At 56.1% G+C, this 19334-nt stretch overlaps 2 protein-coding genes across 2 annotated transcripts in view; both read right to left on the bottom strand.

Annotated features, from left to right (window-relative positions):
- The window catches only part of UBE2H (ubiquitin conjugating enzyme E2 H), a 66772-nt gene extending 66374 nt beyond the window's left edge, over positions 1–398 (bottom strand). Inside the window, exon 1 of the mRNA XM_071734277.1 lies at positions 43–398. Coding sequence (XP_071590378.1) covers positions 43–95 — 53 coding nt within the window. The 5' untranslated portion in view covers positions 96–398. The remainder of the gene's footprint in view (positions 1–42) is intronic.
- Positions 399–3291: 2893 nt separating this feature from the next.
- Positions 3292–19298, bottom strand: ZC3HC1 (zinc finger C3HC-type containing 1). Its single transcript, XM_071734276.1, has 10 exons — positions 18977–19298; positions 17409–17520; positions 16458–16608; positions 13883–13966; positions 12361–12488; positions 10220–10377; positions 7904–8129; positions 6013–6219; positions 5554–5763; positions 3292–3763 (listed from the first exon to the last, which is right to left on the bottom strand). The coding sequence occupies exons 1-10, from the start codon at positions 19087–19089 to the stop codon at positions 3695–3697; spliced, it is 1458 nt and encodes a 485-aa protein (XP_071590377.1). The 5' UTR covers positions 19090–19298; the 3' UTR covers positions 3292–3694.
- Between the last annotated feature and the right edge of the window lie 36 nt (positions 19299–19334).

Below are 19334 nucleotides of genomic sequence, written 5' to 3'. Positions count from 1 at the left end.
GGGAAGGAAGGGGGAGGGAGAAAAGGGGTGCGGGAAGGATACAGCTTGACCACGTCGGTGTCCATCCGCCTCTTGCCCGGGCTGGGGGAGGACATGGTGGCCTCGGCCGCCCCCGGTGCTCCGGGCGGGCTGTCAGCGCCGCCGCCGCCGCCGTTCGACCGGGGAAACCCGGTACCGAAGGGAGCGGGGGGGTGCCGGGCTCCTTAGCCGCTGGGACCCCCCCCCCGCCGACGACGCCGTCGTTATCGCCGCTGTCGCCGACGCTGTCGCCGCTATCGCCGCCCTCCTCCTCCTCCTCCTCCTCCGGTGCTGTCGCCGCCGCCCCGGGCCCCCCCCCCCGCGCTGCCTCGCGCTCCCTCAGCCGCGAGCCCCGCTCCGGTCGCCTCTGCCGGAGCCTCTCTCTGGACCCCTGACGTCACCCGCTGTGACATCACCACCCCGCAGCGTTCCTATTGGTCGAGCCGGGGGAACGTCAGCGGCGGTCCCGCCCCGCCCCGTGGCACGCTGGGAGTTGTAGTGCGGAGGGGGGGGAGGGGGAGGGCAGGCAGCGAAAGGGGTGGGGAAGTCATGGAGGGGCCGCAGGTTCGAGACCACCCCCGGCGGGGGTTTGGGGACGGGGAGTGGAGGTGTCACACGTCAAGGTGGGGTGGCAGATGTCACCTGGAGGGGATGGGGAGCCACCATAGAAACTCAACCCTCCCCTAGTGGCACGTAGGTCTCACAACACGAGTCACCGTGCTGGCTTTCCGGTGTGACGCTGCCACCAAGCATTTCCCCCGTGCCTCAGTTTCCCCGGCTGCAGGATGGAGGTGACAGCATCGGCGGAGGTGACAGCGACGCGTGTGATGATGACGTTAATGGGTGTCCCTCAAGCTGGTGTGACAGCTCCACACCCCGGGGCGGGCAGCTGCCATTCCTGACCCCAGCATCACCCCCAAAAAATCCGCCTCGACGCCTCCTCCCCTGCACGGGGAGGAGGAATCCCAAAAAAAAAGCCTGAGGGAAGGGGTAACCTCACCCCACAGGTGTGAGTCAGGGGGTTGATTTCCTCCATTTCATGTCCCAACGTGTCCCACCTGCCCTGAGGTAAAACTGAGGAAGTGTCAGATCTGTGGCCCGGATGAGATAGGATGGGGGAGGTTTTGGGGAGAAAAAAAAGGGAATGAGGTTATTTTAGGATCATAGAATCTTTCAGGCTGGAAAAGAGCCTTGGGATGATGAGTCCAAGCATCATCCCTACCTTACAACATTCTCCCCTAAACCATATCCCCCAGCACCACATCTCAAACACATCCAGGGACGGTGACTCCACCACCTCCCATTCCAGGGTCTGACCTCTTTCCATGAATATTTTTTTTCCTAATGTCCAACCTAAACCAGCTTCAAGCCATTCCCTCTTGTTCTGTCCCCTGGGAGAAGACACCAGCACCAATGGCCTTTCAGGTTGTTGGAGAGCCCTGAGGTCTCCCCTCAGCCTCCTCTTCCCCAAACTGAACAATCCCAGCTCCTCCCAGCTCCTCCAATTAATTCTCCATGAGATTTCTTCTCCAAACCCTTCCCCAGTTTTCTTGCATTCCCTGCAGCAAACAGGGAGTTTCTCCCTTCTCCTGAGGTGCCCAAACATGGACACAACACCCAAGGTGTGGCCTCACCAGTGATGAGCACAGGAGGACAATATCCAAGGAGTGGAAGAAGTTGGGACACAGGATCTCCCACTTCCTCAGCTTTGATGCTCCCAGTTCCAAGCAGGAAAAAAAAAAATAATCAGGATTTCTCTTTAAATTTCTCTTTAAATTTCTTTAACACCTCGTGTTTCATTGATGTAATACCCCAAATTTTCCAGCAGGGATAATTTTGGTAATTTTAGGGGCCCTATGAGAGCACCTTGTCCTTTTTGGGATGCTTCAAGCCCACTCTTACAGCCTCCAGACCCCCATGGATGGGGATGCACAAGGGATTTGGGGACCCTCTGAGCCCTCCTGGGTCAGAAAATTGGGGTGCAGGGGTGGGGCCCCACCCCAGCATGGGGACAGCACGTGTGGGTGCACCCCATGGGTTGTGAGAGGGTTCCCTGAGCATGGGAGGGATAGGAAAATGGAGATGGGGGTGGGCAAAGGGGTGTGGGAAGCCTTGGGGGAGATGTGGAAACCAGTTGGGGGAAAACTACTGGAGAAGTGGGAGCTATGGGGAGCCAGGGGGTTCTGGGGAGCTATAGGGACCTATAGGGTGCTGTGGGGAGCTGGGGAAAACATGGGGGGGCTTGCTGAGAGTTGTGGGTTCAGGAATTGGGGAAGGGGTTCTGTGCCTCAGCCAACTTCCAGCCCATCCTCACCCCTCTGGGGTTACTCAGGGGGTGTGTGGGGGTGACACCCCCACCTCCCACCCCAGCACAGGGTGAAGCAGCTACAGCATTAGGACCCTCCTACATTATTAGGACCCTCCTTGGAACAGGAGACACACTCAAACTCAAGTCCTGCTGGTCCCCAAAGGGGCTTTATGGCAGAACCCACCTAAGGCAATTTTTTGGGGTTCAGAGGGAGCAGGGAGCAGCCCTGCCCCACACACAGAGTAGCCAGAAAATGCCCCAAAGGGGAAAGGGCAAGATAAGGTGCAGAAAAAAAAAACAACAAAACAGTAGCTGGGGCTACTCCTCCAAAGAAGATTCCCTCTGTTCCCCCCTCCCCAAAAAAATAAAAAGGGAATGGCATGTCCTTGTGCCTTCACCCACATCCATGTGGCTGTGGAAGATGTGGGGTGAGGAGATCTAACAGGGTGTTTTGTGGAGTCTCAGCCCTCCCTGAGAGCCTTTCCTGCCATCCTTGGGGATGGAGGTGACAGCTCAAACACTCCTTTCTTGGCTGCTTCTTTCCCTTCCACACAGACCATTCCCTTCCCCTCACCCAGCCTTGTGGCCCTGAGCCATGGGAAGCCCTAACCCGCCTCCTCTCCCAGGGTTTTGGCTGCATCCCAACCTCCCCCACACTCCAACCTGGGTGATTTATCACCTCAGAGAGGCTCTCAGCCCCCAGCTAGAGATGCTTGGGGCAGCTGATTGCCAGGGCAGATGCTGGTGGGCACTGGGAGATGAGGCTGGGGCCACCTCTGCATGTGTGGGGGCTGAGGCTGTGACAAAGAGCCCAGATCAGGCAGCAAAACAAGGAGTGGGAAACAGGAGAAGGACAAGGATTCCACCAGGATGAGCATCCTGAGGGACAGGGGAGCCATTTGCTAAAAGCCTAGAGCTCATCCTGCCTTGGGAAGAAGCATCACAGCAGCAAAACAAAAAGAAGAAAAAAAAAAAAATAAAAATGTGAAATGTTTATTCCCACCTGGCATCACTTCCCTGGAGGGTCACAGCTGGACAAGATGGTCACCTTGGGGAGGTGACCACATCTCCTCCTCCCCGTGCACCCACAGGCATGTCCCAAACTCCGATCAGGGCTGTGGAAGCCCCCAGGGCCAAGGGCTCCAGCAGCAGCAGCAGTTTGTGAAGGTAAAGGGGGGCTTGAAGGAAGGCAGAGAGGGGGAGGGGGTCCCAGCGGCCTCTCGGGGCTGCGTTTGGCACGGAGCCTCCTCAGCATCCCCTCCCCAGGGCTTGGAGCTGCTGTGGGAACAACTCTGAGGTCTCTGCCAGACCAAGGTGATGCCCCGTGCTGCCCAGGCTGGAGATTCCCAGAGGCAGAGGTCTGTCTGGTCAGGAGGAGTTCATGCTCTCCCACTGCCGGAAAATGCGGAACACTTTGCAGGACTTGACCGAGAGGCTCTGCAGGAAGAGGGGAGCAAAGAGACAACCAGAGGTTAAGGCACTGCTACAGCCTCAAGGACCTGGTTGAAAAGCTTGTGTAGCAAGTTAAAAAAAAAAAAACAAAGAACAAAAAAACAACCCATCCAAAATATCCTGATTGGTTGCCAGGAGATTCATTTGCTCCTCTACTTCATTAACCCTGTTTACCAAAACCACAGCGGAGAACAGCAACCTGCAACAAGGAGCAGGAGTCCAACCATTCCCTAAATCCTCCTGTCTGGTCCCACAGGACCTGCTGGAGCTTCCCAGCAGAAGGCACAGCTGGAAGGGACCAACACTGGCAGCCCAGAAACCCCCCCATGTCCTGGGCTGCATCCCCAGGGAGGGGATTGTCCCCCTCTGCTGGGCTCTGGGGAGCCCCCCCTGGGGTAAAGCTGTGTCCAGCTCTGGGGTCCCCAGCAGCAGAAGGACACGGAGCTGTTGGAGCCAGTGCAGAGGAGGCCCTGGAGCTGCTGGGAGGGCTGGAGCAGCTCTGCTCTGGAGCCAGGCTGAGAGAGTTGGGGGTCTTGAGGCTGGAGAAGAGAAGGATCCCATGGGGAGACCTCAGAGCACCTTCCAGTGCCTGAAGGGGCTCCAGGAAAGCTGGGGAGGGACTTGGGACAAGGGCCTGGAGGGATGGGACCCTGCGAGGGGGAAGGGTTTGCAGCTGGGAGAGGGGAGATGGAGAGGAGATCTTGGGCAGGGAGGGAGGGAGGGAGGGAGAAATTGTTTGGGGTGAGGGTGCTGAGCTTTAGAACCAGGTTGCCCAGGAAAAGAGTCTCTGCCCCATCCCTGGCAGTGTTCAAAGCCAGGTTGGATGGGGCTTGGAGCAATCTGGGAGGGAGGTGTCCCTGCCCATGGCAGGGGGGTTGGAATGAGCTGAGCTTTCAGTTCTCTTCCCACCCAACCCATTCCAGGATTCTCTTTCTTGGGCAGGGAGGGAGGGAGGGAGAAATTGTTTGGGGTGAGGGTGCTGAGCCCCTGGGTGCCCAGGTTGCCCCCAGAAGCTGTGGCTGCCCCATCCCTGGCAGTGTCTCAGGTCAGGTTGGATGGGGCTTGGAGCCCCCTGGGCTGGTGGGAGGCTGACAGCTTTGGAACTGGATGATTTTGAAGGTCCCTTCCAACCCAAACCATCCCCTGATTCCATGACATGAACTTGGTGGGGACACAAGGCCCCAAGACAAATGCTGAAGCAGAACTGCTCCACCAGGTCCTGCAGCTTAGCCTCAAGCAAAGCAAGGAAGAGCCAGGAGGAGGAATCCAAGGGAATCATGAGGCTCAGGGAGGCAGCAGCAGGTACCAGCTGCTCCACAGCTGCTCGGGGAGGGAGGAGGGTTGGGACCTCAGTTCTGCTCCTCCAGCTCAGTAAAACCACTGATTCAACAGCCTGGTGGCTGCAGGAGCCAGTGGTCAGGATGCCTGGAGAGAGGGTTGGGAGGTCCCTATGGGGACATGGAATGAAACTGGATCTCAGGCAGAGCTGAGCTGCTGGGAAAAGACTTATTTATAGCAGCCCTTGAGCAGATCCACACACAACCCATTGGTGTCACGGATGAGACCTGGCTGAGAGGCACTCAGAGAAGCTGGGCTGAGGGAAAGCTGAGACTCTGCAGATACCCTTGGTCCTTGTCACCCAGCTGGGTTTGCATTCAGCCCTAAAAAAGCCCATCTACCCCAAATTCTGCCTGCAAGCTTTCAGCCCTACACAAGGCTGGGGCAAAAAGGGTTTGGAGGGGTTGGGTTTAGGGCTGGAGGTGCCATGGGCTCACCACAGGCTCTGTCTCAGGCACTCTGTCACATTTTCTGGTGGCCAGGAGTGTGTCCAGTACCACTCTCCAGCCTGGCTCTGCCTTTGGAGGCTTCTTCTCCACCTGGGCTGTGGTGTCTTCCAGGGCTTCCTCTCCCTCCACCGCGTTGACCCAGGGACACCAATTGCGATGCTGTGAGCTGGGATCAAAGAAGCTCCTCAGAGAAGTGTCCTGGATGGATGGATGGATGGATGGATGGATGGATGGATGGATGGATGGATGGAGGAAATGACAGGGAAGGAAGACAGAGACAGGATGGTTACAACCAGACACCAATCCCATAACAAAACCCTCTCCCTGCATAGCACAAGGCTTGAGCCCCACTCCCCATGGGGATCACTGGTCCATCCGTGATCAGGACCGCCCTTCCCTGGATCCCTCTCCTCCCCCTTCAGATGGAATTGCATCCAGGTCACTCACAGAGCTGCTGGAAGAGCAGAGCCTTGGCCTCTTGGGTCTACGGAGAGGACTGGATGGCACCTCCACGTTGTCCCCCTGCCCCATGCTGCGGGTGACAGGGCGGCTCCTGGGAGCAGGGGTGGCCACTTCCAGATCAGCTCGTTCCAGAGGGATGGGAGAATCCCAGCTCCGGGGGCGAGGGATGGATGGGGAGGGGCTCTTCTCATGCTGCCAGGGGAAAAAGGACAAGGAATTCATGGAGCACCTCTGGTCACCAGCATGTCCCTCAGCACTTGCCCCTGTGCTCAGCTCTGGGGAGGCCACAGCTTGAGTCCTGTGTCCAGTTCTGGGCCCCTCAGCTCAGGAAGGAGATTGAGGTGCTGGAGCAGGTCCAAAGGAGGCAACTGGGCTGGGGAAGGGATCCAGCACAGATCCTCTGAGGAGAGGCTGAGGGAGCTGGGGGTGTTGAGGCTGGAGAAGAGGAGGCTCAGGGGAGACCTCATCACTCTCTCCAACTCCCTGAAAGGAGGTTGGAGCCAGGGGGGGTTGGGCTCTTTTCCCAGGCAACTCTCAGCAAGACAAGAGGGCACAAGAGGTCTCAAGTTGTGCCAGGGGAGGTTTAGGTTGGACATTAGAAAGAATTTCTTTCTGGAGAGGGTGATCAGCCATTGGAATGGGCTGCCCAGGGAAGGGGTGGATTCTCCATCCCTGGAGATATTTCCAAAGAGCCTGGATGTGGCACTCAGTGCCATGGGCTGGGAACTGCAGTGGGAGTGGATCAAGGGTTGGACTTGATGAGCTCTGAGGTCCCTTCCAACCCAGCCAGTTCTAGGATTCTAGGATTCTATGAAGTCTCAGCCTGGCAAAAGAGGCTCAACCTAGTTCAAAGAAGACATGACAGTTCCCTTGGGCATCCTAGAAGGAGCTGGGCCACCTTCTCTTCCAACCAGGAGCAGCTTGGATGCTGGTTGGACATGGGTGAAGGCAGCCCCTGATTTGGAGCACCCTGAGTTTGAAAAGCCTTGAGATCCTGGCTGGAAGGACTTTTTTTTGCTCTCCTGCAGAAGGACAAGACAAAGAGCTGCCAAGAGCAGGGGTAAAATTCTCAGCAGCCCACTCCTGTTGAAGACAAGGCACCAAGTTGAGCCCCTTCCAAGGGGACACCCAAACTACACCCTGTGTGCCACCACCTGTATCACTCAGACATTGAATCGTGGATGTTGGAAAAGACCTCAAAGATCATCAAAACATCAACCAAACGCCCACTAAACCATGACCAAAAATGCCACATCTACACAGTTTTTTTAAGACCTCCAGGAATGGGGACTCCACCACTGCCCTGGGCAGCCTGGGCCAGTGTTTAATCATCCTTTCAGTGAAGAATTTTCTTCTACCCTCCAATCTAAACCTCCCCTAAAACAACTTAAGGCCATTCCCTCTTGTTCCTTGGGAGATGAGACTGACACCCCCTGGCTCCAATCTCCTTTGCATCAGGGAGCTGCAGAGACCCCAAAGGTCTCCCCCCTCAGCCTCCTCTGCTCCAGCTTTAACATTCCCCCAGCTCCTTAGCTCAGGGAGCTGCAGAGACCCCAAAGATCTCCCCCCTCAGCTCCTCTACTCCAGGTTTAACATTCCCAGATCCCTCAGGTGCTCCTCTGAAGTTCATCAGCCCCTTCAGCCCCTCATTTTCCAGCCCAGCTCCATCCCCTTCTCTGGACACTCTCCAACCCCTCAATATCCTTCTGGTCCTGAGGGGCCCAAAACTGACCCCAGGATTTGAGGTGCAGCCTCAGCACAGGGGGATGATCCCTGCCCTGCTCCTGCTGGCCACAGTAGTGCTGATACAAGCCAGGATGCTTGTATCTGGCCACCTGGTGGCCACCTTGGTGGCCACACACATCCTGAGCCCTACCTGCTCAGAGCCCGGAGAGGCAGTGTCTTGGCTGCGGGTGAGCATCCTGCGTGGAGAGGTGGGCAGAAGCAGCAACCTCTCAGGGGGGGTGGGTGAAACACTGGTGGGGCTGCAGGAGTCCAGCTCTGGCCCCCCAGATTCCAGCTGGTGAAAGCCCCAGAGCCCAACCTTCCTCATGCAACGGGAGCAGGTGATCACTGAGAGGTGCACGGAGCCGGCAGAAACGCTGCGGGGACAGAGCCAAGGAGTCAGGAGAGAAGGGGACTCATCCCCCAAAATTCCAGCTTTTGGAACACAGGAAGGGATTTGGCAGAGCCCAGGGAGCACCTCAGTCAGGGGGCAGCACACTCCAAGGCATCAAGACACCCAGGATGAGGCACAGACTCAGTGTTTTTGTGTCCCCGTGTGGGAAGTAAAACAAGTCCATGAAATCCCAAATATAGAGATGATTTAAATGGGTTTGGTTACATTTCCATAGAATCCCAGCATGGGTTGGGTTGGAAGGAACCCCAGAGATCACCTAATCCCACCCTCCTGCCATGGGCAGGGACACCTCCCACCAGCCCAGGGGGCTCCAAGCCCCATCCAACCTTCAACCCCTCCAGGGATGGGGCAGCCACAGCTTCTGGGGGCAACCTGGGCACCCAGGGGCTCAGCACCCTCACCCCAAACAATTTCTCCCTCCCTCCCTGCCCAAGAAACAGAATCCTGGAATGGTTTGGGTTGGAAGAGAACTGAAAGCTCAGCTCATTCCAACCCCCCTGCCATGGGCAGGGACACCTCCCTCCCAGATTGCTCCAAGCCCCATCCAACCTGGCTTTGAACACTGCCAGGGATGGGGCAGAGACTCTTTTCCTGGGCAACCTGGTTCTAAAGCTCAGCACCCTCACCCCAAACAATTTCTCCCTCCCTCCCTCCCTCCCTGCCCAAGATCTCCTCTCCATCTCCCCTCTCCCAGCTGGAAACCCTTCCCCCTCGGAGGGTCCCATCCCTCCAGGCCCTTGTCCCAAGTCCCTCCCCAGCTTTCCTGGAGCCCCTTCAGGCACTGGAAGGTGCTCTAAGGTCTCCCCATGGGATCCTTCTCTTCTCCAGCCTCAACACCCCCAACTCTCTCAGCCTGGCTCCAGAGCGGAGCTGCTCCAGCCTTCTGTGTCCTCTGAGATGGCAGAGAGTTGTAAAAAAGTGAACTATTTGTTGCCTTTCTTGTTGCTGATTTAGATGTTGAAATCAACCCCTGAGATGTCACCCCAGTCAGGCTTTCAGAAGCCTCATCACCCAGAGCTTCACATCTCCCCAGGGTCTGTGCTATGAGCAGGGGGGCCACACTGTGGCTCAAGGAGCTTGCTGAAGGGTGTTGGCTGGAAAAGGGAATATGATGAGGAAGAGCAGAGCTGCCACTGTGCTGGAAAGTTCAGAGACTGATGGTGGGGACACTCTGGGCTGGAATGTCACAGCTGAGTGTGCCCGTGCTTGATGGGAAGCCAAAATGAAGTGTTCTTTGTAGCAATCACATATTTGGGGGTGTTGAGGCTGGAGAAGAGAAGGATCCCATGGGGAGACCTTAGAGCACCTTCCAGTGCCTGAAGGGGCTCCAGGAAAGCTGGGGAGGGACTTGGGACAAGGGCCTGGAGGGATGGGACCCTGCGAGGGGGAAGGGTTTCCAGCTGGGAGAGGGGAGATGGAGAGGAGATCTTGGGCAGGGAGGGAGGGAGGGAGGGAGAAATTCTTTGGGGTGAGGGTGCTGAGCTTTAGAACCAGGTTGCCCAGGAAAAGAGTCTCTGCCCCATCCCTGGCAGTGTTCAAAGCCAGGTTGGATGGGGCTTGGAGCAATCTGGGAGGGAGGTGTCCCTGCCCATGGCAGGGGGGTTGGAATGAGCTGAGCTTTCAGTTCTCTTCCAACCCAAACCATCCCAGGATTCTGTTTCTTGGGCAGGGAGGGAGGGAGAAATTGTTTGGGGTGAGGGTGCTGAGCCCCTGGGTGCCCAGGTTGCCCCCAGAAGCTGTGGCTGCCCCATCCCTGGAGGTGTTGAAGGTTGGATGGGGCTTGGAGCCCCCTGGGCTGGTGGAATATGTAATGATAGGGGGATTGGAACTGGATGGTCTCTAAGGTCCCTTCCAACTCAAACCATTCCATGATTCTATGATTTCCACCATCGATTTTCATGGCTTGATTAAAAAACCAAAACCCAACAAGTGAAATATGGGATATCCTGCATTTCACAGGGGGTCATCCCCATTCCTCCCCCCTCAGAAAGGTTTCAGCACCACCACCAGGTGCAGCAGACACTTGGGTTCCATCCCTGCACCCCCACCCACCTGCAGGTCCAGCCACAGAGTGCCAGGATGCAGGCAGGAACCTGCACCTGCAGGATTTCTGTGGCAAACTTCACGGGTGGTTTCTCTCCCTCCTTTTTATGCTCCAGTTCCTCCCCAATCAGCTGGAGGAGGAGGCTGATCTTCTCCTCTGTCAGGGACTGCAGGAGAGAGAAAGGTAACAGAACCTGAGAGAACCCACTGCTTCTACTCAAAAAACGTGTCCAATATGCACAAAAATCCCCTTTTCTCTCCCCAGAAGGGTTGGGTGCATGAGGCAGCACCCTGAGCACTTCTGCTCTGGGTAGAAGCAATGGCTTCCTCCTGGTTGTCCTTGGCTGTGTTTGCTGAGACACAGAAAGGAAAGAAAGTCCCCAAATCTGTCAGCTGGGCTCCAGCCCTTGCTCCCAGTGGGAGTTAGATGTGGAGATGGGATGGGCTTCTGCTGTCTCTTCTCAGAGAAGGTGTTCTGCTGGGTTTCACAGCCCGTGGTGGCAACCATAAAACACCTTCTGTTGATTTCTGCTGAATGGATGAAGAGTTCCCTGGTTCCTGCATGGTTTCTTCCTGCTGAGAGCCATCTGGTTCCCAGCAAGCAAGTGCCCAGCAAGCCAGACTTGGCTGGAGTGGAGCAGGGCCTGGCCAGGTCCCTCTGAGGAGGCAATCCCACACTTGTTCCTGGCTGCAGCTACACTCCAGCTTCTCCTGCTGTAGCTCCTGCTCTTCCCTCCTGCCTGCTGAGCCTCCTCACGTGTCTGCCCCACTCAAGAGGTCTTCCTGTACCTCACTCCCTGATTTCTCTTCACCTTCAGGGGTCTCTGCCCACACTTCTGCTCTGGGGCTACCTCTAGCACCTCAAATTCCTCATCCCACTGTCCTGGTTTGGGCCAGGAGAAAGGGGATTTTCTGTCTTGTGCTTTTGCTTTCAGCTCAGTCTCTTGTCAGGAGCTGCACTTGCTGAAATTCACAGCAAGTTTCTCAGGCAGTGGCTGCTGCTGGGACTGAGCCCACTCCATGGTTATAGTTACTGCTGGAGAATGGGCTGCAGAGCCAAGGACACTGCTCAGCTCTGAGGAACATTTTGCCCTCCAAAAGGAGAAAAGGAGTCAAGAGGTCCCACCTGAAACCCTCCTGTGGGGAGGAACAGACAAGAGAAATGACCAGAATTGACCAAACAGAGGATTCCATCCCATCCACCTCATCCTCAGGAGAAATTGGAGGGATCCCCAGGCTCAAAGCCCTTCCTGCTTCCCCTTCTTCCCCTCTCCCTCTTTGCTTCAGCATCCTGGGAGGATTCCATCCCTTCCTCTGCCTCTGCTCCTGATCCATCCCAGCCTGAATCTCTGTGTTCCTGCCTCCAGCTCCCAACTGCTCCTGAGCCCAGGATTCCAGCCTGGACTTTCCCAGGGCTGCCCTGCAGCCTCAGTGGGGATGGGAGAGTTCTTGGGGGAGAGGGGGGAGGAACCTGGGATCAATTTTCCTGTAGATTTGTAGAGATTTAGTCATTTTTCCTATTTCTCATTCCTGTTCCATTCAAGCTGTGTAGTTTAGTTCCCAACCCAGCAGTCTCTCTCCCTTATTCTCTCTCCTTCCTTTATCAGGGAGGGGAAGGGGATTAATAGAGAGCATCAGTTATTTGGTTTAACTGCCAGGGCAGTGTTAATCCCTGACACCCACCTAATGCAACAACTGCCTTGTGGGATTCCAGCTAAAGGAGCAATCCAGGAGCTGCCACATCTCATGGAAAGCCTGGAGGCTGTAGCACCTTCCCAAATCACTTTTCCAGGCAAAAGAGCACCACACAAACCAGGAAAGGTGCAGAGCACACTTCCCACTGTGGTGACACAAGCCAGCTGTGCCTGTGCTGGTCAAGAGCTTCCATGGCACACTTTCCAAGATCCCTTTTATGGGCTTCCCAAACCACCAGGTGAAACCACTCCCTGGGGAATGTCTGAGGAGAAAGTCAAGGCAAAGAGAGACCACAGGGCAGACACGAGCAGGGCTGAGCTTTGCCCACCCCAGAGCTGGAATCTCTGGTTTGGATCTCACAACTGTTTTGGTCAGGGTTTGCACAGCACAGGTGTTCCTGGCATCATCACCAGGGACTTGAAGGCACCTGACCCTGTAGGCAGAGGAAAACTCACCATGGTTTTCATGTCCTCTGGTCTGAGGGAGGGCAGCTGCAGCTCCAGCTGACAGAGGCTCTGGAAACGTTCCAGGAAGTCCTGGAGAAGAGCTCTGGGCTCATCCACCAGCAGCATGGCAAAACGATCTGGGGAAAGCCAAGGTGGGAGGTCTGAGCTGTGCCACCAACCTCCCCCATCCCCCCCTTATGCCACAGGGCAAGAGAGGAGAGGAGGTCAGCCAAGGTCACCCTGTAATGGTCTCTTGGCTTTTAAAAGAAAAGCTGAGCACAGCTTTTGTCCTTTGCAACCAGCCCTCCCCACACAGCACAGCTCTGAGGGGATCTGTTGGCCTTTGACACTGAGAACTTGAGGAGAAAGCACAATTCTGATCAGGGGGGAGGTGTCCCTGCCCATGCAGGGGGCTGGATCTTGATGATCTTTAAGGTCCCTTCCAACCCAAACCATTCTGTGATTCCTACAACAGCAGCAGGGGTCTGGAGGTTGTGTTAATGCTGCTCCAGAGATCATCTTTTGGATCATAAGAATTCTCCCACCTGGAGTACCACGTCCAGCTCTAGGGCCTTCAGCATGGGACAGACATGGACCTGCTGGAGTGGGGCCAGAGGAGGCCACAGAAATGACCAGAGGGATGGGACAGCTCTGTTAGGACAGGCTGGGAGAGTTGGGGGTGTTGAGGCTGGAGAAGAGAAGGATCCCATGGGGAGACCTTAGAGCACCTTCCAGTGCCTGAAGGGGCTCCAGGAAAGCTGGGGAGGGACTTGGGACAAGGGCCTGGAGGGATGGGACCCTGCGAGGGGGAAGGGTTTCCAGCTGGGAGAGGGGAGATGGAGAGGAGATCTTGGGCAGGGAGGGAGGGAGGGAGGGAGGGAGAAATTGTTTGGGGTGAGGGTGCTGAGCTTTAGAACCAGGTTGCCCAGGAAAAGAGTCTCTGCCCCATCCCTGGCAGTGTTCAAAGCCAGGTTGGATGGGGCTTGGAGCAATCTGGGAGGGAGGTGTCCCTGCCCATGGCAGGGGGGTTGGAATGAGCTGAGCTTTCAGTTCTCTTCCAACCCAAACCATTCCAGGATTCTCTTTCTTGGGCAGGGAGGGAGGGAGAAATTGTTTGGGGTGAGGGTGCTGAGCCCCTGGGTGCCCAGGTTGCCCCCAGAAGCTGTGGCTGCCCCATCCCTGGAGGTGTTGAAGGTTGGATGGGGCTTGGAGCCCCCTGGGCTGGTGGAATATGTAATGATAGGGGGAAAAATGAAATCTTAGGGAGAAATTACTTGCTGTGAGGTACCCAGCTCAGAGTGCCCAGAAAAGCTGTGGCTGCCCCATCCCTGGAACCATTCAAGGTCAGGTTGGATGGAGCTTGGAGCCCCCTGGGCTGGTGGGAGGTGTCCCTGCCCATGCAGGGGGTTGGGACTGGATGAGCTTTAAGGTCCCTTCCAACCCAACCCATTCCATGATCCTATGGCAGAAAGGGAGGAAAAAAAGGAAATGATGCCAGGCACAGGCACTAAGCAGGCTTGGAGACACCCACCTGGGCAGGGGCTGTCTGGCCAGAAGCAGAACTTCTCATGAGCAGTGCACAAGGCCTTCTTCAGCTCCATGCAGCGCTCCTTATCTGCAAGGCAAAGCTCACTGCTACTCCCTCTGGAGCCACCTCCCCAGGGAATGGTTGGGAAAAACCAAACCAGGAGAAGAAGGCACCAGGCTCTGAGGGTTTCCCTGCTCCTCCTGCTCATCACAGATGTCACCTGAGGCTGGAGGTTGCACAGCCTGAAGCTCTCACCTCTTTCACCTCCCTCTCCACCCAGGAGCTGCTGCTGCTGCCCCTCCAGGCAACCCCAGAGTGGTGGCTCCTTCCTCAGGATGGCTCCAGGGATCAGCTCCACAACACCATCACCAGTGGTTCCTCCTCCCCACAGCCCAAATTCCCTCCTGTTGCCAGGCACAGCCACCAGGGAGCAGGGGAGCTGCCAGCACAGGGAAAACAAAGCTCAGCCAGGGGGTCAGGGACCATCTGCTCTTGCCAAAGATACCTCCTGGGCTGCTGCCAGGCCCCTGGTAACTCACCCAACCCTTCTACCCTGGCTGCAGGAGCCAAATCAGTCACCTCTGGGAATCAAATCCTCCTCAAAATAATAATAATAAAAAAGATTTAATACTTAATTTAACTTCTTCCCACCTTTGTCCTGGTTTGGGCCAGGAGAAAGGGGATTTTCTGTCTTGTGCTTTTGCTTTCAGCTCAGTCTCTTGTCAGGAGCTGCACTTGCTGAAATTCACAGCAAGTTTCTCAGGCAGTGGCTGCTGCTGGGACTGAGCCCACTCCATGGTTATAGTTACTGCTGGAGAATGGGCTGCAGAGCCAAGGACACTGCTCAGCTCTGAGGAACATTTTGCCCTCCAAAAGGAGAAAAGGAGTCAAGAGGTCCCACCTGAAACCCTCCTGTGGGGAGGAACAGACAAGAGAAATGACCAGAATTGACCAAACAGAGGATTCCATCCCATCCACCTCATCCTCAGCATAAACTGGAGGGATCCCCAGGCTCAAAGCCCTTCCTGCTTCCCCTTCTTCCCCTCTCCCTCTTTGCTTCAGCATCCTGGGAGGATTCCATCCCTTCCTCTGCCTCTGCTCCTGATCCATCCCAGCCTGAATCTCTGTGTTCCTGCCTCCAGCTCCCAACTGCTCCTGAGCCCAGGATTCCAGCCTGGACTTTCCCAGGGCTGCCCTGCAGCCTCAGTGGGGATGGGAGAGTTCTTGGGGGAGAGGGGGGAGGAACCTGGGATCAATTTTCCTGTAGATTTGTAGAGATTTAGTCATTTTTCCTATTTCTCATTCCTGTTCCATTCAAGCTGTGTAGTTTAGTTCCCAACCCAGCAGTCTCTCTCCCTTATTCTCTCTCCTTTCTTTATCAGGGAGGGGAGGGGCATTAATAGAGAGCATCTGGTACTTGGTTTAATTGCTGGGCCAGTGTTAAACCCTGACAACCTTTCAGACCCAAACCACTTCTTTTTCAGTTTGTTTTCCAAGCCCTCCTTGTAGCCTCTGTCTGGTTTCAGGTTTCCCTAAACCAGGGTGATGATCACCTGAATAATGAGGCCAAGGTTTATTTAAAAAGGAGATAAAAGTCTGAACAAACAGCAGACAGCAGCACTGAGTGACCCAAAAGGAAACCTTCCCACAGCTCCTCACTGGGTCAGAAATTGGGGCTGCACTCTCTGCCACCTTCCAGGTCAGAAAAGCCCTGGCAGAGAAGAAAATAAAAAACATTTATTTGTGGTGGGGTAACCAACACCTTTCTGCAGAGGACAGAGGTGGGGAAAAGAAAAATGAGGGCCTGGGTTTGTCTGCTTTGGAGAAAAGGAGGCTGAGGGGTGACCTCATTGCTCCCAAAAGCTTCCAGAGGAGGGGAAGTGGACAGGGAGGAGCTGATCTCTGCTCCCCAGAGACAGGACTGGTGGGAATGGTTCAAAACCACCTCAGGACTTGATACAGGAAACATTTCTTTACTGAGAGGGTGGAACAGGCTTCCTGGAGAAGTGGTTGATGCCCCAAGCTTTAAGGACAACGACCTTCATGTGTTTTAACTCTTGCCCAGTCCCAAAGCAATCAGGGATGATCATCACAGGTCTCTTCCAAGTCTCTTCTCCCAAAAACAAGCAACAGGACAAGAGGAAACAGCCTCAAGTTGCACCAGGGGAAGTGTAGATTGGAAACTGGGAGAAATTTCTTGCTGGGAAGGGTTGTCAGGGCCTGGCCCAGGCTGCCCAGGGCAGGGCTGGAGTCCCCATCATCCCTGGAGGGGTTTCAGAGCCCTGGGGATGTGGGGATGAGGGACATGGGGTGGGGGTGGCCTTGGCAGGGCTGGGTTAAGCTTAAACATTTTTTGCAACCAGAGAAACTTTAGGATTCTATTCTAACCCATCTCTGACAAAGGGAGCCAGAAGTTTCCTCATCTTCTCACCAACTAAAGATTTATTTGACTCATACTTTATTTTCAGAGCCATCAAACACCCACCACCACCCAGGACAGGACTAGGGAAGTCATTTATGCCCAACATGAGACCCAGACACCCCCAAATCCCACTGCCCACCCCCCAGGGGTACATACACTTGTTGAAGTCACAGGTGAGCTGGAGGCTGACACAGAGGAAAGCCTGGCAGCTGGAGCACTTCAGCATGTCACACTCCACGTTGGTCCAGCCATACCTGGCACAAACCAGGGGGGACAGCTCGTGGGGTTTGCCTGCCCACTTTAGGGGGTGCTGGCATTAAGGATAAAACTCAATAAATGATGGGGTGAACAGTTAAAGCTTTGGTCAGGGTTTATTTGGTCAAAGAAATGGTGAGAGAGTTGGGGGTGTTGAGGCTGGAGAAGAGAAGGATCCCATGGGGAGACCTTAGAGCACCTTCCAGTGCCTGAAGGGGCTCCAGGAAAGCTGGGGAGGGACTTGGGACAAGGGCCTGGAGGGATGGGACCCTGCGAGGGGGAAGGGTTTCCAGCTGGGAGAGGGGAGATGGAGAGGAGATCTTGGGCAGGGAGGGAGGGAGGGAGGGAGAAATTGTTTGGGGTGAGGGTGCTGAGCTTTAGAACCAGGTTGCCCAGGAAAAGAGTCTCTGCCCCATCCCTGGCAGTGTTCAAAGCCAGGTTGGATGGGGCTTGGAGCAATCTGGGAGGGAGGTGTCCCTGCCCATGGCAGGGGGGTTGGAATGAGCTGAGCTTTCAGTTCTCTTCCAACCCAAACCATTCCAGGATTCTGTTTCTTGGGGAGAAATTCTTTGGGGTGAGGGTGCTGAGCCCCTGGGTGCCCAGGTTGTCCAAGGAAGTTGTGGCTGCCCCATCCCTGGCAGTGTCTCAGGTCAGGTTGGATGGGCCTTGGAGCACCCTGGGCTGGGGAGGTGTCCCTGCTCCCTGTGAGAGGTTGGGACTGGATGACCTTGAAGGTCCCTTCCAACCCAAAGCACTCTGTGATTCCATGATTCTTTAGGATGGAGCCTGGGAAGAAGGGGAAGGGTGACAGCAGAGTTGGGACAGTTGGATTGTCAGCATCAGGAAGGATATAGTGAATGTTTCTACTCTGCTGAAATAGGCTTCCTTGCTGGCAGACTCCAGGGAGAGAGCATCCATTTGAGAAGACCCATTAGCTGATTCCAACCAGTTGGATGTGTCCTTCCTAAAAGGAACAGCAAGTGAGCCAGGGAAGCATCTGAAGAGATTTCCTTAATCAAAAATCCACAGACCATGTTTATAACCTCTCATCTTTCAGGCTGACCCTTACCAAATCCCTTTCTCCAAAGCTCCAACTTTTAATTAGTTTATTAATAAAGCAAGCAATTTTAAGAAAATTACGATGCAGCAAGCCAAGATGCACATTAAACATTTCACAATCATAGAATGTTAGCAGAGAATGTCAGGGATGGGAAGGGAGGTGTGGAGATGCCCCAGTGCAACCCCCCTGCCCCAGCAGGATCCCCCAGGGCAGCCCACACAGGAACACATCCAGGGGGGTTTGGAAAGGCTCCAGAGAAGGAGACTCCACAACCTCTCTGGGCAGCCTGGGCCAGGGCTCCCTCAGCCTCACCCTCAACAAGTTTCTCCTCATGCTGAGATGGAACTTCCTACGTTCTTAACTCCCAGTATCCCTTAGATCCACCAGTACTATGTTGCAGTGCTTGTTAGGGCCACCAGTACCACCTCCCAGTATCCCTCAGTGCCCCCAGTAAACCCAGTACCTCCTAGTCCAACCCATACAGCCTCCAGTGCTCCTCAGTGCCCCCAGTACTGCCTCCCAGTACCTCCCAGCACACCCCACAAACCATCTCTCCCACTGTCTCCCAGCAATCCCCCCCCACATCCCCAATATCTCCCATCACCTCCCAGGACTGACCTCCCAGGACCCCACCCCCAGTCACCCCCTTAGACACCTCCCAGGGACCCCCTCAGTCCCCCCCCTGGACACCTGGGACCCCTTAGCAACCCCTCAGTACCCCCCTAAGGTCACCTCCCAGACTCCCCCCCACCTCCCAGTCACGTCCCAGGACCCCCTCCAGTCACCTCCCAGGGACCTCCTCAGTAACCCCCCAGAACCTCCCCCCCAGTCACCTCCCAGGACCCTTTCAGTATCCCCCCCCAAAGTCACCTCCCAGGACCCCCCCCAGTCATCCTCAGTAACCCCAAAAGTCACGTCCCAGAACCCTCCTCTGGTCACCTCCCAGGGACCCCCTCAGTAACCCCCAAAGTCACCTCCTAGGGACCCCCTCAGTAATCCCCCAGGACCTCCCCCCGGTCAACTCCTAGGACCCCCTCAGTAACCCCCAAGGTCACCTCCCAGGATCCCCCCAGTCACTCTCAGTAACCCCCGAAGTCACCTCCCAGGGACCCCCTCAGTAATCCCGCAGGACCCCCCCCCCAGTCAACTCCTAGGACCCCCTCAGTAACCCCCAAAGTCACCTCCCAGGACCCTCTCAGTAACCCCCCAGGACACCCCCCCAGCCACCCCCCAATACCCCGCAGTCACCCCTCCAGTGCCCCCCCCCCCAGGCCTCCTCACACACCGATGTTCCAGGTTCCCCCTCAGACCCCACCATTTCTTCCTATCCCCCCTCCTCCTCCTCCCTCTCCCCTCTCACCCCTCGGCTCCGGCAGCTTCGGGGGCGATTCCCCCCTCGATGAGGTGACGGATCTGTTGGGGGGTGACAGGGGGCGGCCTCCCCCGCGTCCCCCCCACCGCTGCCGTCGCCATCTTGGTCCCTCACCCCCTCAGGAGCCGGGGAAGGATGAGGTGAGGGGAGGGGGGAGAGGCGGGAAAGGCGGCAGCGCAGGATCCTTCCTCCTCCTCTCTGGGGCTCCTCATCCCCCTCCGCTAACCCCTCACAGCCTCCTGCTCCTCACGGAGGGGTCATGCAGCCTCCATGACAGGGGCCTCAGCCTTCCCTCCCCCGGATCCCCCACCCAACCCCCTCACTAAACGCCGCTTCGGGCGCCCTC

This window comes from Heliangelus exortis, chromosome 1, assembly GCF_036169615.1.
Source record: "Heliangelus exortis chromosome 1, bHelExo1.hap1, whole genome shotgun sequence".
Lineage (NCBI taxonomy): Eukaryota > Metazoa > Chordata > Aves > Apodiformes > Trochilidae > Heliangelus > Heliangelus exortis.
The sequence above is the reverse complement of the archived record's forward strand: the minus strand, read 5'-3'. Positions and strand labels throughout refer to the sequence as shown.